Raw genomic sequence first — 14,713 nt, forward strand, 5'->3', positions numbered from 1 at the left:
TTCCGTCCATCGAGAACTCCCCCCCACTGCCGTACATACTCAGGCACGAAATCCTAACTTGAGATGAATCTCAGGGGCCAGATCGACCTTTCATTTTGCCTTTCGACCACACGAGAATGGAGGAGGGCATGATGTGCGTTGCAGCAAGTTCTCCCGGTCCCATCGACGGCCCTCGTCATCGTCGCCTGGGGTACCTAGTCGAATTACCTGCTCTCCAATTGGATCCCATTGCCAAACCGTCTCACACACGTACCGCACTTAACTCTGGATTGCCTCGGCGGCGAGGAGAAGCGACGGCCAACAATCCAACGACCGAAAGACATACAAAGATCCACGGCCCTGCATCCATTGGTACTGGCTGTCGCAGATGACGATTTTGACAGACAGATCATGGATCTCGCCTCCGTGCTCTCATGGCACCCGGCACGTCATGACACGAACTTGAACGTTTCCAACTGCAACGCCCTGGGAAACGATGGAAGTCCTCATCTGTTGGTCGAAACTCTCAATATTGGCTCCGTCCAATCTACTTCGCCTCAACGATTTGACGAGCCTCTGAATACCCCTCCGAGCTCCAATTCTCGATTCTGCTCACTTCGCGGACCTTACCCGTGACCACGTTCTACCTCAAAGTTCCGACCCACAGCCGTTGCAAAAAGACAGAACACGTTCAAACCAGAAACCCCATCACAGAGTTCGAGACAAACAACCTCGACCGTCATCGTCTCTTCCGGAATCCCTCATCCCTGCCCCGAGCAAACCACCCGACCCAGCCCTAACAGCGGGATCCCTTCCAGAGCCTCTCCCGTCCCGTCCACCTCTCCTGGTAAAACCGTACCTGAAGCCGCGCCGGGCCCGGGGATGTCCCTGCCACGGCGCGCGAGCGGAAGATAGGTTCCAGACAGACAGCAGCGCCCTAATATTTCCTGCCCACCTTGGTTCCATCGTGAGGCAACGCCAATGATGGATACTCCGTTTGAGATATCGCCGTCCGTGTGGGAAGGCAGAGGAAGACCGACGAAAGAACGCCCGCCCACTTACCATGGAAAACTGACAGGCCGTTTCCTGAGCCCGTACAGTTTCGATCATGACGTACACGTCAAACCTTCTTGTCACCACCCGGGAACGTGTTTCTGATTGTACCCATATAAACTACGTTGATCTAATTCGTGCTCTGTGGTGCCGTGCTAACCTAACTAGAGGACCCGAGGGCCTATGTGCAAACTGTCGAGACTTTGTCCAATACAGCCCTGTTCCCTGAATATCGAAGACTCCCTAAACACCATGCTGACTACCATCGTGATTTTTGACACCTCATACAATTGTCAATACTCGGTCCCGGTCGTTACCATTCCGTCATTCCATCAGGCATTCAGCTTGTTACCCAGAACCTCTCCGACCCACCGCTCCTTATCGTCCCCGATCTTCCGTCTGAACATGCTCAGGTCGCTCAGCAGACTGCGCATGTAGTCTTGCATGTCGTTGGCATTGTCCTCCATGACATCTGAGTCGTAAGCCGTATCGTCCGAGTCGTCGTACACTGACTCGCCCTCCTCGGCGTTCTCCTTGTCTTCTTGTCCCGCCTCCCTGGTATTCTCGTCGTCTTCCTCCACTGGCTTGACGGTGACGGCGGGGATGGGGTTCTTCAGGCTCTCGAGAGCCAGCTTGAGGTGCAAGCGAAGGGCCTCGTTCTCCGTCTGCAAGCTGCGTATCTTTCCCTCCGCGACGAGACTGCGCTCCTCCATCATTCGCTGCATTGTAACGACGCGGTTCTGGTACTCCTCGAGCTTCTCCTCTTGATCCTTGTTATCCTTCTCCCGCCGGCGCGACTCCGAGACGGAGAGCTGGAGGTTCCGGATCTCCTCCGCCATTGCCACGATCTGGGCGTCGCGCTCAGCCGACGAGATATGGTCTTGGTTGACGATCGCACGCGTGCGAATACGTTTGGCCTGGTCTGCGTAGCGAAGAGTCGAAAGAGTCTCTTCGTAGTCCGACGGCGCGATACAGGCAATCATGGCCGTTTTACTGTTGCCTCCCAGCGAGTCCTTCAACAGCCATGTCAGGATCGAATCTCGGTATGGTACTACGTCCTTGCTTCGCTTTCTGGAGCCTGGCTTCGCGTCTGCGAGCGCCCCGATGACACGACCGAGGGTGGTCAGGGATTTGTTGATGTTGCTACCCTCGCGAAGCCGCTGTCCGGTTGCCTCGGTCGCCTTGGCACGCTCACTTCCGGCCAAGTCGACCAGCCGGATGCGCGAGCTTCGTTCGGTCGTCTCGTCCGTCTCCATATCGTGGTGGATCTGCTTGAGCATAATAGTAAAAACAGCATGGCTGCGACTACTCGTGTCGTTCATCCTGGTACTGGCCACAGTTCTCGATCTGTCGCCGGCCGTCATATACCTCAAAATCTCGTTGAGATTGCGGACAGGCACCTCGGTCAAGTCTTTGACATACGGGCCGTCCGTCGGGGACTCTCTGATCTTGAGATAGTATGGTGGCTGATTTGGCACGACGGGGACGAGCAGGTCGCGAACGTGCTCGTTATAGACCTCAAAGTAGGATACCCTGACGTTGTAAGAGATGTTGGGTGTCTCGTTCTGCGCAGCTTCGATTCGCTCAAAGAGATCCTCGCACGTTCGAGGAATCAAACCCGGCTGATCTGGTGTGCCCATCATCGTGTAACTCTTGCCTGAGCCCGTCTGGCCGTAGGCGAAGATGCAGGTGTGGTAGCCCTCGAAGTTGTGGTCGAGGAACTCTTCACCCAGGCTGTTGTAGACGTCCGACTGGTGCGCATAGTGCTTGTCTTCGATATCGTGACTCCAAAAAGAATTGTCGAATGTGAAGGACTTCTCTTCGATGATCTTCCTGGACTTGGCCTTTGCGTTCGCCGGGTCGTCATCGTTCGGGACAAGCAGCGTCGTCTGCTGGGTAATGGGGTCCATCTCTACCAGACATTCGGCACCACGCTGGATCTCTGCGACCTCTGTCAGTATTGAAGTGTTTCATGTCTATATGGATCCTCATACCTCTGGGCAGAAACGCTCGGACACGGACAACAACTCGAACGTTGCCCCCGTCCATTCTGACCGGCGCATCGTGCGACCGCAGGGACGGGGTAGACGCAGACGAATGAAGCTGAGGCATCTCGAAAACCACTGAGGGCATCAATCGAGGGTCGAGAGATAGTCCACGCAAGGTGGTGGTAAGTTCATTGAGGATCTCGCGGTAACGTCGATGATGTGTAGCCCACATCCCAAGACGAGGCGGTCGGGCTTGTTTACTCTGTTGCCCAATTGGGAGGTGACTTGGTGGGGCCGAGTTGCCGGGGCAGTGACGCCACACTCGCTCTGTTTGAGCGCTGCTGCTGAGCTGAGAGTGGTTTGAGGAGCGGTACCCCTGCAGTGAGGAAGCTGCAAGGAGTACTGGGTTTCCGGACAATGAAAAAGAAGGAGATCAATATTGATGAGAGGTAAAATGAAGGAACAAGTAAGTTCTGTTCTTTGAAAAGATTGACAAGCCCGAACAAAGTTGACAGCTGTGGTCAACGCGAAGCTGAAAGAAGTGCTGTGCTTTGCCGAATTAATGATCGCAGGTTCAAAGTGTCCGCGCAAACAAAAAGGTCTAAACATTTAATACAGTGATAGTGTCAACGCCTGACGCCACGCCTACGCCGTCTAGTCCTGCAAATGGCATTCATCGTCTACATCCTGCAGCCTGGTCTATGTCCTGCAGCTCAGGCGCCCTTCCTGGCATCTTTCCATGCTTATTCTTCTCTTGCTTATTCTAGAAACCAAACAGATTACCTACCCACTCAAGCCACTCAAGGACGTCGAAGACCCTTTCCCATCAGCTCTGATCCCACTTCCATAATCAACTTCTCCCCTGGAAACTGCTTCTTCTTGGCGAGGATAGCGTCCTCTGCATCCATGGTCCTCAACAAATCGGACACCTCGCTGTCTAGTGGTGTACAATAAACCAAGTTCCCGAGCGCGAGCAGCATGCCTTGCAAGGCTTCTGGGGACTTTTCTTCCTGCCCGATGGCTTCCAAAACTGAGGCGGCCAACTCTACCGAGTCACCCTCTGGCAGAATGTCTCTCTTCTCCCGCCTTGCCTTGTTGCTGGCTAGTGACAGATTGAACAAGAGCGACGAAGCGGATACGCGGACGTTGTTGTGGCTGTCATCAAGGAAGCTTGATGAGATCAGCTGAATGATGGGTGCTCTCAGAGACTCTGTGCGGAGGATCTCTTCTGGAAAGAGGGGTGTCGAGAAAAAGTTGCAGGCCATCTGCAGTGTTACGAGACGCAACGCGTAGGGGCACTCGCTATGAGAATTGACGAAGCCGAGTACAGCTTGCACTGTAGTATGGTCCTTCTCTTCGGCAAAGTAGCCACTGAACCTTGCATCCGCAAGTGCGCATCTGAAGAGATCGACTATTGTGAACAAAATATCAACCGGGAGTGTCTGCGTCGATTTCTTCACGAAGTCGGAAAATTGGCCGAGGTTGGGAAGCACGGCAGCCGCAGGACCTTGCTTGTCGCGGGTGTCAATGAATTTCTTGACTTCTTGGACGGCCGGTTCTGCTGCCGTTGGTCCCATCTTCGCCATCAGCTTGTCCAAAGGCGGAACTTTGGAGTACAAGACGGGTCGAGCATTTGGATTCGAGAAGCTAGGGAGATTCAGGGATTCGTGAGGGTGTCGTGGCCAAGCCATCTGCAACAGAAGCTGTACGTTGCCGCGGAGAGCGGCAGGATCAGCTCCCGCCCATTCGTTCTCCTTTTCGCCATGTAAATATGTGATGAATGTCGGTGTTGCGCGCGGGTAGTTCTTTCCAGGCACAGGAGTGAGCCGAGCCACGTCGACCTTGATGAAGGTAGCCTTGTCTCCGGCCTCCGCAGACAGTTCGTCGAAGGTCGGCGAGATCATCTTGCATGGGGGGCAAGTTGCTGATGTGAAGAGTACCACTGCGCAGGACTTCTTCGCGGAGTCGAGGACTGCGTCTAACTCGTTCGAACTTTGAACGACCTTGACAATGGACTGAGGCCTTGCAGGCTGCGATGCTGAGCCGTACCCATTGGCCGAGTTATTGTTCTGGATACCCAAGATCGACCCATTTTGTCTATTCGAGGTCATAGCCTGGGTCAGCTGGGGCATAATCATTCGGCCCAGAGGCGAGCTGAGCACGGCATCCGGCATCTTGATAATGTGCTCCGGGATGCCCTTTCCCAACAGGAACTGGGCAAAGGAATCAGAGAAGTTATTGCAGTTATGCTTCCACAAGTCATAGGCCTTTAATAAGTCAGCAATCAGGTCCCTGCATCCAGCTGTTGGTAGTACTCACCTCAATTGTAAAGATCGGCCTTAGTGAGTCAAGGAACTCTTCGATGACTTCCATGGGCAGTTCTGTCCTGCCGAGAAATATCCGCTCCATCGGTTGACCCAGGTGAGAGGTTCCCGGTGTGATATCCACGATACCACCATCGTAGACAAATTCTCGGCCGTTCAGTTCAATAGAAGTGTGGTAGATAGCATCGAGGTGAAATCCTAGCATGCCTTGAGACATTTGCCGAGCAAGTCCACGGGACAGGTCGTACGTTAAGAGATGGACATCCATATCGGCGATAGCAAAGCCGAAAGCAAGGGACAAGTCGGTCTTGGCGAAGTCACTGTAGATGTTGTGCGGATGAGTAAAAGTCGACGAACGCAAGGAAGTCCAAAAGACAGGAAAAGTCTATGGAATGGCAGTAAAACTCCTTTTATCTGCTTATTCTCAGATGTAAGTCATAAAGGAAAGAGCTCGGAGACAATGAAGGGAACAACGGCAATGATGATAGCAGAGGCAGCAAAGCATTCGTAAGAGTCGATGGCGAGAAGCTTCCAGGACGGGAGCCGGTGCAGTCCAGTCGGATTCGGTAAGACCAGCGCCACCCGTGGCTTAGGTAGGTAGGTTGGTCTCGAGGTCCCCGGGCCGTCCAGGGTGCAGTTCACTTTGAAAATGATTACCTAATGACTTGCGATGCCACGTCCCCAAGTTTGACATTCCCTGCATCGAGGACGGAGAGAACTGGCCCCGGCGGAGGTTATCAGTGGCTTTGGAGGAAGAGGAGGAAGCACAGGGCAATAAAGTAGGGGGGCTCAGCAGGGAATGGCAGCCCCGCCCCCTGAACGCGGAGCCATTAAGAGACACGCGAGAAGGAGGTTCCAGAGGTTCCAGCACTTTAGTGGCTTCGCGTCGTCCCCGCTGCCGCTCCAAGATTAGCAAACTGTCAGATTTAGCAGGGATTCTCTTGATTTTTTTGATGACTTCTCAGGAAAATCTGCAATTGCCCATCAAACCCCCTTCGAGGCCGGAGGACAGAGTACCACCCCATTGGCGCCCCTTACATATACGAAATCTCGTACTTGACAACACCACACGTCAACCCGTCCCGTCCACACGTCCTTCGTCCTGGTGTTCCACGACCAATCCAGTCAGTCCGCTCTTTTTCCAACGGCCGCACGCACCTGGTTCTGGTTATTGTTCGAGTCGCCCGCCGTGCTCCCTTTGTAATCGGTCCACGGTCCATCCACTCCTTTGTCCTATTCGACGGCGGCCCGCCTCGAATGCATTAAACTTGTGTCCCCTTGAGCAACGACTCTCTCCTCCGAAGACTCGCGACCAATGCGAAGAACATCTGTGTCGCTGCCGACGAAGCAACCCGCCCGAGATCCTCACGAAAAGCCCGGAAGATTCGCACCAGCCCATCGCAAGACCGGCCTGTTTGCTAGCTTAAGAGATATGTCTCAAGCGCAGAAGACGAGGTGGATGAGGACAGGCGCTATTGCCTTCCTCGTCGTTTTCCTCTTCTGGTACCTGTCTCCCAGAGGAGTGAACGTTCGCCCTGGTGGAGGTATGCGACATCTGCTCCCTGCCGACGAAACGTTGCTAATAGATCATGTCTAGTCTCGACCGGTGGCTCTGGTGGCCAAGTTCCGGCCGATTCTTCCTATGGCACCGAGAAGTGCTCCGTGTCAAGCTCCAAGTCGAAGCCCATTGTCCAATATGTCCTCATGATCGATGCCGGCAGCACGGGATCCCGTATCCACGTCTACAAGTTCAACAACTGCGGCGCCACTCCCGAGCTCGAGCACGAGGAGTTCAAGATGACCGAGAAGTCGGTCGGTGGCCTCAGCAAGTATAAGGACGACCCCGAGGCCGCAGCCAAGACTCTCGATGCCTTGATGGAGGTCGCTCTCAAGACTGTTCCCGATAAGCTCAAGGCCTGCAGCCCTGTCGCGGTGAAAGCAACTGCTGGTCTGCGTATGGTCGGCCCCGAGAACGCCCAGAAGATCCTGGACGCCGTTCGCACCCATCTTGAGAACGACTACCCCTTCCCCGTGGTTGCCAAGGAGGACAACGGTGTCGCCATCATGGACGGTGCCGACGAGGGTGTCTACGCCTGGATCACCACCAACTACCTCCTTGGTAAGATTGGTGGCCCCGACAAGAGCCCCACTGCCGCTGTCTTCGATCTCGGCGGTGGATCTACTCAGATTGTGTTTGAGCCGACCTTTAAGGGAGCGCCGGAGGGCGGCATGCCTGAGAAGCTCGCCGAGGGTGACCACAAGTACGACCTCAAGTTCGGCGGACAGCAGTTCGAGCTTTACCAGCACTCTCATCTTGGGTACGGTCTGATGAGCGCCCGCAAGGCCGTTCACAAGACGCTGGTAAATGAGATGTTCGAGAGCAAGAAGTCTGACGACAGCTGGGTTAAGCAGCCCATTGTTCACCCTTGCATTGCCCCCGGCATGGTCAAGGAGGTTGAGGTCGAGCTGGACGAGGGCCACCCTCTGGGCAAGACCGTCACCTTCAACATGACAGGCCCTTCCCAAGCCGCTCCTGCTCAGTGCCGTAACCTCGCCGAGAAGATTCTCAAGAAGGAGGAGTCCTGCAAGCTCGCTCCTTGCTCTTTCAACGGTGTTCACCAGCCGACTTTGGCCAAGACTTTCGCGCGCGAGGATGTCTACATCTTCTCCTACTTCTACGACCGTACCAAGCCTCTCGGCATGCCCGATTCTTTCACCCTCCGCGAAATGCACGATTTGGCCAACTCTGTCTGCGGTGGTGAGAAGGCGTGGGACGTCTTCTCTAGCGTCCCTGGTGCGCTGAAGGAGCTCCAGGGCCGCCCCGAGCACTGCCTCGATCTCAACTTCATGATGGCCCTTCTCCACACCGGTTACGAGATGCCCATTGACCGTGAGGTCAAGATCGCCAAGAAGATCAAGGGCAATGAACTAGGCTGGTGCCTTGGTGCCAGGTGAGCAACTTTCTTCCCGCTTCAGTATGTGCGCAGATGCTAACATTATGCAGTTTGCCTCTCCTTTCCCCCGGCTCCGGCTGGAAGTGCAGGGTTGACCAGGTTAACTAAGCATCTTGCATTAAACTGCGCAAGTCTCCTCTGGAGTTAGGCTTGTAGTTATATAGACTTTTAATTCCACGACAGAACCGGGAATGTTGTTCGATTACGAATTGTACAGGAGGCACGAAGGTCATATGGCGGGTGCAGGAACATGCATCAATACACAGACCAAAAGGCGGGCGTTTCATGTCATTATACGGTTTCCATGGGTATTAGGATTATAGGCTCGGTCAGACGCAGCCTTTTAGAATACACTTGCTCCCTGGATATCGTCTTAAGCTTCGATCAAAGCGGCGCGGCCACCAAGCTCAGCACGTCCTCAATCACGTCCTCCGGGCCCACACCTTCGAGAATGGACTCGATGGCCTCGAGCTGGCTTCCCCATTGCATGCTGCGTTCCTGTCGAGGGTGCACAATCCGTATTCGATGCAGATAGACTTTCCTAACGGCCAAATGCACGAGGGCTGGGGTGACAAAGTCCAGCCTGTGTAGCGGCGCGAGGCACTTGAGCAGCTGCTCTAGATGCTTCGTTGCAGTCGGCTCGATACCGCCGGCAACGGCGCGGTGCATTCTCAGGTACGAGACCACATTCATCTGGTAACGCAGTACATCTACGTCAATGTGCACGTCTCGACTATTCTTCGCGATGGCCGCAATATTCTGCCGCCAATTAGCACATATCGTCTCAAATTGCGTTTCTGAACCGAGCTTACACCCTCGCGGAAGATGGGGTCTTCGCTAACAGTGGGCAAATCGCCATTGATGCTCTTTTTGAGCACGCTTTCAGTACTAGCAGTTTCTGCGCCGTCCGTAGCGTCATACGCATCATCGAGAAGAGGAAAGCCGTCCTCCGGATCATGCCAGTGAGCAATGAAGAAGTAGTCGTTCAGGTGAAGCGTGACGTGAGCTTGGCCGCCACTCTCGGCGCCTAGAGCAGCGACGAACAGGAATTGCTTCGGAGCGGTCTGGACGGAGGTACGGGTGAAGATACGCCGTGTGCGCAGAAGCTCGAGGACCTGGATCTGTACGGCCCTCGGTGCCCGGTCGAGGTTTCGGGCCACGATGACATTGGCGATGGAGGATGAGCCGGCACCCTGGCCGGTTGGGCTGGTGGCTGTGACGGCGGTCAAGGGAGAGATGCCTGCGCGAGAAAAGTAGGATTCATTGCGAGTGCGTAGGGGCGAGCCGGATCTCGTCGCTGTTGGCGACTGCTGTGTGAGGATCGAGGATGCAAAGTCCTCTAGTGTGGTTTGCGGGGTGCATTCGACCACGGCGCATTTCAGACCAAACGTCTTCGTTGCGATCTGGAAGACGTCAGTATGTTGGCCTCTTGTGTTTTACGAAATTTCGGGCGAGAGTGATGCCTCACCAGCTGCAGCTCCTCAACAAGCTCGTCGAGGGCAGCGGGCGACGTGCTGACGATGCAGTGTTCGCGGTTGACAAGGCACAGCAGGGCGGCCAGCTCCAAGTCGCTCAGGCTGTGAACCTTGCTCAAAAGACCGTCTTCATCCGCCATGGGAATTCTCGTGGAGTGGTTGTCGAGAATCCCATCAACTCATCCTGGACCGCGCGCGTACTCTTGATGAGAGCTCCATCCGTCTCGCCTTGACCGTCGTTGAGGGAAAGATGTGGCGTAGGCGTCATGCAGGCTGTGTAGGTGCCTTACCTAAGCGCTGCGAACATGGCATCCATCTGATGCACCTTACCGGCCAACGAGTCTGGGCGGGCTCCAGCGCCTTGGAGCACCATCATTTGGCGTCCTTCCAGGTGCCCTGCGTGTACAAACTCACTATTTACGTCAGCACCTTTGCAGTTGCCTGGTTAGACCCGGCCTTGCAAGCAGCTCTTTGATAGGCTGAAACTTGCAAATGTGACGGGAGCTCTCAGTACCGCCTGCTTCCCTGTCAACCTCCACCATCACTTCCGTCTATCGATCATCGACCTGCACCCGACACCAACCAACCACCCCTGACGCACTACAACGGTCCGTTTCCGACCACTTCGACATTCGAACCGATTCTTGACCCGATCGCGACGCAGGCTACATCTACCGTCGACCAACAGACGGCCCGCCGAAGTGCGACTATTTTCAATCGACACATACACGCAGACGACCCGACAAGCCCATATCCACGATGTCATCGAGAAAGAAGGTCCTTCTCAAGGTGGGCTTTATCAGCGCGCGCTATAAAAGTCACGAGCGGTGTAATTGACAGCAACCTTTTCGCAGGTCATCATCCTTGGCGACAGCGGTGTCGGCAAGACCAGTCTGATGAACCAATATGTACGTCTTCTGCGCTGCGGTGCCCAGCAGCCCGACCGACGCAGACTCAGAGTGCTGATTCGAATGCTCTCGTGCCACAGGTCAACAAGAAGTTCAGTGCAAGCTACAAGGCCACGATCGGAGCCGACTTTTTGACCCGCGAGGTCCTGGTCGATGACCGACAAGTGACGATGCAGGTGGGCGATACCGAACATATCGACGATTAGAACAAAGGGCGTTATGCTGATGGATTATAGCTCTGGGATACTGCTGGACAGGAGCGTTTCCAGTCTCTGGGTGTTGCTTTCTACCGTGGAGCCGACTGCTGCGTTCTCGTCTACGACGTCAACAACTCCAAGAGCTTCGACGCTCTCGACAGCTGGAGGGACGAGTTCCTGATCCAGGCTTCGCCTCGGGATCCCGACAACTTCCCCTTCGTGAGTGGTGTTTATAGCGGAAGCAAGACATGCATGCTGATAAGAGTCTAGGTCGTTCTTGGAAACAAGATCGATGTTGAGGAGAGCAAGAGGGTGGTAAGTTCACTATTGCGCGTGAAAACTTGGGATAAGTATGCTAACAAGTTGCGCAGATCTCGACCAAGCGCGCGATGACTTTCTGCCAGTCCAAGGGCGGAATTCCCTACTTCGAGACCAGTGCGAAGGAGGCTATCAACGTCGAACAGGCGTTTGAAGGTTGGTTGCGTTACTGAAATATCTCTTGGAGTTACTAATATGTCAAACTAGTCATTGCACGAAACGCCCTGGCCCAGGAGGAGTCTGAAGAATTCAGCGGAGATTACCAGGATGTCATCAACATCCCCATCGAGAACCCCCGCGACGGCTGTGCCTGTTAAGCAGAGTTTGAATGAGCACACAGTCGACATTGAACGGGAGAGGACTTGGGCGGCGCACACTAATGGGACGCATTCGACTCGCATTATGTTTACCCCACGGCCCCTCACATATCCATCTTGGCCGTGGTTTGATGTAGCATATCCTGCACTGGTATGAAAGGTGTTTAGAGGTTTCATTTGAATTTGAATTCACGGGTTTATTCGTAGGATACCAAACGTTTTGCGGTGGACCATCTCCAAGTCAGTGAACACGTTCCAACGCCAGTCTTGTCCCAGGATGATGGCATAACAACCCTTGCTTAAGCGCAGTCTGCCTGACAGTGCACCGTCCGCAGACCGATGAGTTCATATCTTTGAGGTTTTCGACAAGACGCACCGGGCCGAGTTGACGGATCACGCTTGCCGTCCATCAGCAGACTCCGCTCATAAGACTGGACCCAAAGCTGCGCTAAAGTACAATGCAAGGGAACCGGCAATAAGCCCGACCCGGCAGGCTTGGTCTTAGCTTCGCGGCGTCATCCTTGGCTTTGTTCAACCTCAACAAGCCCGTCAGCTCAGAAATAAGGATAGAATTGGTGCTCGCAGGCAGGATAAGTGAGTTGCCAGTACCTAGAGGAACACAGGAACGGCCAGGGAGGCTGAGACGTAGCGGCACGCGACCGGCCCACCATCGCCATTGGTCGCTAGCTCTTGGGACGAATACAGGGGCTGTTGTCCGTGCAGTTGAAACTGGCAACCTTGAAGAAACACCTTTAAACAACAACTGACACGATTCCCTTAAAATAAACCCCGTCGTCAACAATCCGTCGACGCGTGCAAGTGCGAGAGCAAGACAATCTTGCCGGGCTCCTCTTTGTGGGCTTTCCCCACGAGTCCAACTTTCCGACCTCCGAGAAGTCATCTACGCATGCCCACTCCTTCGCAATCCGGGCCCCCAGACACATAAACCGGAAGCAGACAGGTTGGCGGAACGGCAGAATCGTGCCGGTCACACACGCCGAGTCAGCGACGAGACTTCCGCCCTCGATTGAATACGATATTCATACGTCAGACCGTTTCTCCGACCCCGTTGCCGACAAATGCCTACGGCGGAGGCCGCTTTCGATTACCATACGACCGACAATCCTTCCTGATACCCTTCCTCTCTCCCTTGCGATCGCGAGAACCCTCCCCCCATTTCGAACGAAACAATGGCGCCGAGCGAGCCTATCATGCCCGCCGCGATAGCACCCGAACACGATCGCCATGCGAGGAGGTCCTTCTCGAGCGCGGATCGGCTGAGCGCATCCGTTGCGTCTACCACGAGGTCGAGGTCGACGGTGCGCTCATCGGGGCTGCAGGCGAAGCTGGGGCTGGCTGGAGTTGCGAGACGGACACTAGGAATATCTTTGTTGCTGGTGACGGTGTGCCTATGGACGGTGTCCAACTTTCTTGCTTCGGTGAGCCGGCTTCCAGGGAGGAAAGGGAGACGAACGTCCGGCTGACTTGCGACAGTACATCTTCTCCGATCATTCTTACGACAAGGCCTTCTTCGTGGTGTATATGAACACCTCGGTGTTCGCGGTTTCGTTAATACCAATGCTGATCAAGTTTCTCTGGCGGCACGGCATTGAGGGACTACGGCGAGAGGCGATGGTGGTATGGAACGAGCAAAAACACGGCAAGCCAGGACTGAAGATGGAGGGCGACGAGGAGGACGCCGTGGCTGGCGAACGATTGCTCGTCGACGACGAACCGAGCTTGGAACGAGAGGGCTACGAGCTCAAGGTCGAGCAGCTGACGTTCCGGGAGACGGCCATAATCAGCCTCGAGTTCTCCCTGTTGTGGTTCTTCGCCAACTACTTCGCCTCGGCGTGCCTGGAGTACACCAGCGTGGGGAGCGTGACGATTCTCAACTCGACGAGCAGCGTGTGGACGCTCATATTCTGCGCGCTGATGAAGGTCGAGGGGTTCACGCTGCGCAAGTTCATCGGTGTGCTGGCGTCGCTGACGGGCATCGTGCTCATCTCGTCCGTGGACCTCTCCGGGTCGAGCGACGAGAACCGCGGGTCGTTCCCGCATAAGACCACGGCGCAGATCGCGATCGGGGACTTCATGGCTCTGGTGAGCGCCCTCGTGTACGGTCTCTACGTGACTGTGATGAAGCACCGGGTGGGCAACGAGGACCGGGTGAACATGCCGCTGTTCTTTGGCCTGGTGGGCCTGTTCAACCTTGTGTGCCTCTGGCCGGTGTTTTTCATCCTGCACTTCACTGGGCTTGAGCCGGTAAGTAGCTGATGCCCGTTCTATGTCTCTTATGTGTGTGTCTTCTAACAGCATCACAGTTTGAACTGCCTCCCACGGGCAAGATCTGGGCCATTGTCATCGGAAACTCGCTATCTTCCTTCATAAGCGACATGTCCTGGGCGTACGCCATGCTGCTCACCACGCCGTTAGTAGTGACAGTGGGCTTGTCACTGACGATTCCCTTGTCACTCATCGGCGAGATGATTCAATACTCGCAATACTCCAGCTGGGTATACTGGGTAGGCGCGGCGGTTGTGCTCATTTCGTTCTTGTTCATCAATCACGAAAGTCACGAAGACGAGTCGGACGGCAAGCCCTCCGAGGCAGGATCCCGGGCAGCTCATTTATAGATTCCATCGAGTGGACAATCATAATTCCGGTGGAGGGAATACTCCAGAGAGAAGAAGACTTGGGCGATATACTTATGCATAGATAAAGGCGTTAGCATGGCGTTTACCGGGATTGGGTCAACCTGGAGCGCAGACTCGAAGGTGTCCGCCCTGTGTCACTTGATAATATAAATCACTTGTTCAATTCCCATGCACCATTGACACCTCTGAGGATGAAAGTCGATCTTGGCATCGCGCGCCACACTGTCAACAACGCCCAACTTGACATCCCGCTAGCCGGCCGCATGGCATGGTCCGGCCAGCCTCAGAAGATTCCGAGAAGGTGTCACACACGATAAGGGGTGGGTTATATCTGCAGGTCGCAGCGTGGGGTGATGCTCGATATTAGCGAGTGCCTGTTTCATTGGCTGCCTCGAGGATGATTGCAGATGCGCGGACTTGGAAAATCGGATTTCTGAGAATTCGATGGTCCGGTTTTCCAGAATACGATGTTTTTTTTTTTTCGGGTGTGGGATCGACGATGGGAGCGCGCGCGCGCCGCGCAATCGGATTCGCCGCCTCCGC

At 54.9% G+C, this 14,713-nt stretch overlaps 6 protein-coding genes across 6 annotated transcripts; 3 read left to right on the forward strand and 3 right to left on the reverse strand.

Annotated features, from left to right (window-relative positions):
- Positions 1–1,364: 1,364 nt before the first annotated feature.
- CkaCkLH20_01413 (kinesin family protein) lies at positions 1,365–3,081 on the reverse strand (the record flags this gene model as incomplete). The annotated part of the gene is made up of 2 exons (XM_038884132.1): positions 1,365–2,974; positions 3,027–3,081. 2 exons carry the CDS (start codon positions 3,079–3,081, stop codon positions 1,365–1,367), a joined length of 1,665 nt encoding a protein of 554 aa, XP_038750724.1.
- A 739-nt stretch (positions 3,082–3,820) lies between these two features.
- Positions 3,821–5,612, reverse strand: CkaCkLH20_01414 (PUL domain-containing protein; the record flags this gene model as incomplete). Its single annotated transcript, XM_038884133.1, has 2 exons — positions 3,821–5,287; positions 5,340–5,612. 2 exons carry the CDS (start codon positions 5,610–5,612, stop codon positions 3,821–3,823), a joined length of 1,740 nt encoding a protein of 579 aa, XP_038750725.1.
- Positions 5,613–6,659: 1,047 nt separating this feature from the next.
- On the forward strand, positions 6,660–8,406 carry CkaCkLH20_01415 (nucleoside diphosphatase gda1; the record flags this gene model as incomplete). Its single annotated transcript, XM_038884134.1, has 3 exons — positions 6,660–6,888; positions 6,942–8,295; positions 8,349–8,406. 3 exons carry the CDS (start codon positions 6,660–6,662, stop codon positions 8,404–8,406), a joined length of 1,641 nt encoding a protein of 546 aa, XP_038750726.1.
- A 276-nt stretch (positions 8,407–8,682) lies between these two features.
- On the reverse strand, positions 8,683–9,913 carry CkaCkLH20_01416 (uncharacterized protein; the record flags this gene model as incomplete). The annotated part of the gene is made up of 3 exons (XM_038884135.1): positions 8,683–9,057; positions 9,111–9,701; positions 9,767–9,913. 3 exons carry the CDS (start codon positions 9,911–9,913, stop codon positions 8,683–8,685), a joined length of 1,113 nt encoding a protein of 370 aa, XP_038750727.1.
- A 619-nt stretch (positions 9,914–10,532) lies between these two features.
- CkaCkLH20_01417 (RAB small monomeric GTPase) lies at positions 10,533–11,513 on the forward strand (the record flags this gene model as incomplete). Its single annotated transcript, XM_038884136.1, has 7 exons — positions 10,533–10,562; positions 10,628–10,681; positions 10,762–10,857; positions 10,918–11,097; positions 11,149–11,193; positions 11,250–11,352; positions 11,404–11,513. The coding sequence occupies 7 exons, from the start codon at positions 10,533–10,535 to the stop codon at positions 11,511–11,513; spliced, it is 618 nt and encodes a 205-aa protein (XP_038750728.1).
- A 1,190-nt stretch (positions 11,514–12,703) lies between these two features.
- Positions 12,704–14,149, forward strand: CkaCkLH20_01418 (vacuolar membrane protein; the record flags this gene model as incomplete). The annotated part of the gene is made up of 3 exons (XM_038884137.1): positions 12,704–12,952; positions 13,008–13,778; positions 13,838–14,149. 3 exons carry the CDS (start codon positions 12,704–12,706, stop codon positions 14,147–14,149), a joined length of 1,332 nt encoding a protein of 443 aa, XP_038750729.1.
- Between the last annotated feature and the right edge of the window lie 564 nt (positions 14,150–14,713).

The sequence above is a fragment of the Colletotrichum karsti genome, assembly GCF_011947395.1.
Source record: "Colletotrichum karsti strain CkLH20 chromosome Unknown Scaffold3, whole genome shotgun sequence".
Classification (NCBI taxonomy): Eukaryota; Fungi; Ascomycota; class Sordariomycetes; order Glomerellales; family Glomerellaceae; genus Colletotrichum; species Colletotrichum karsti.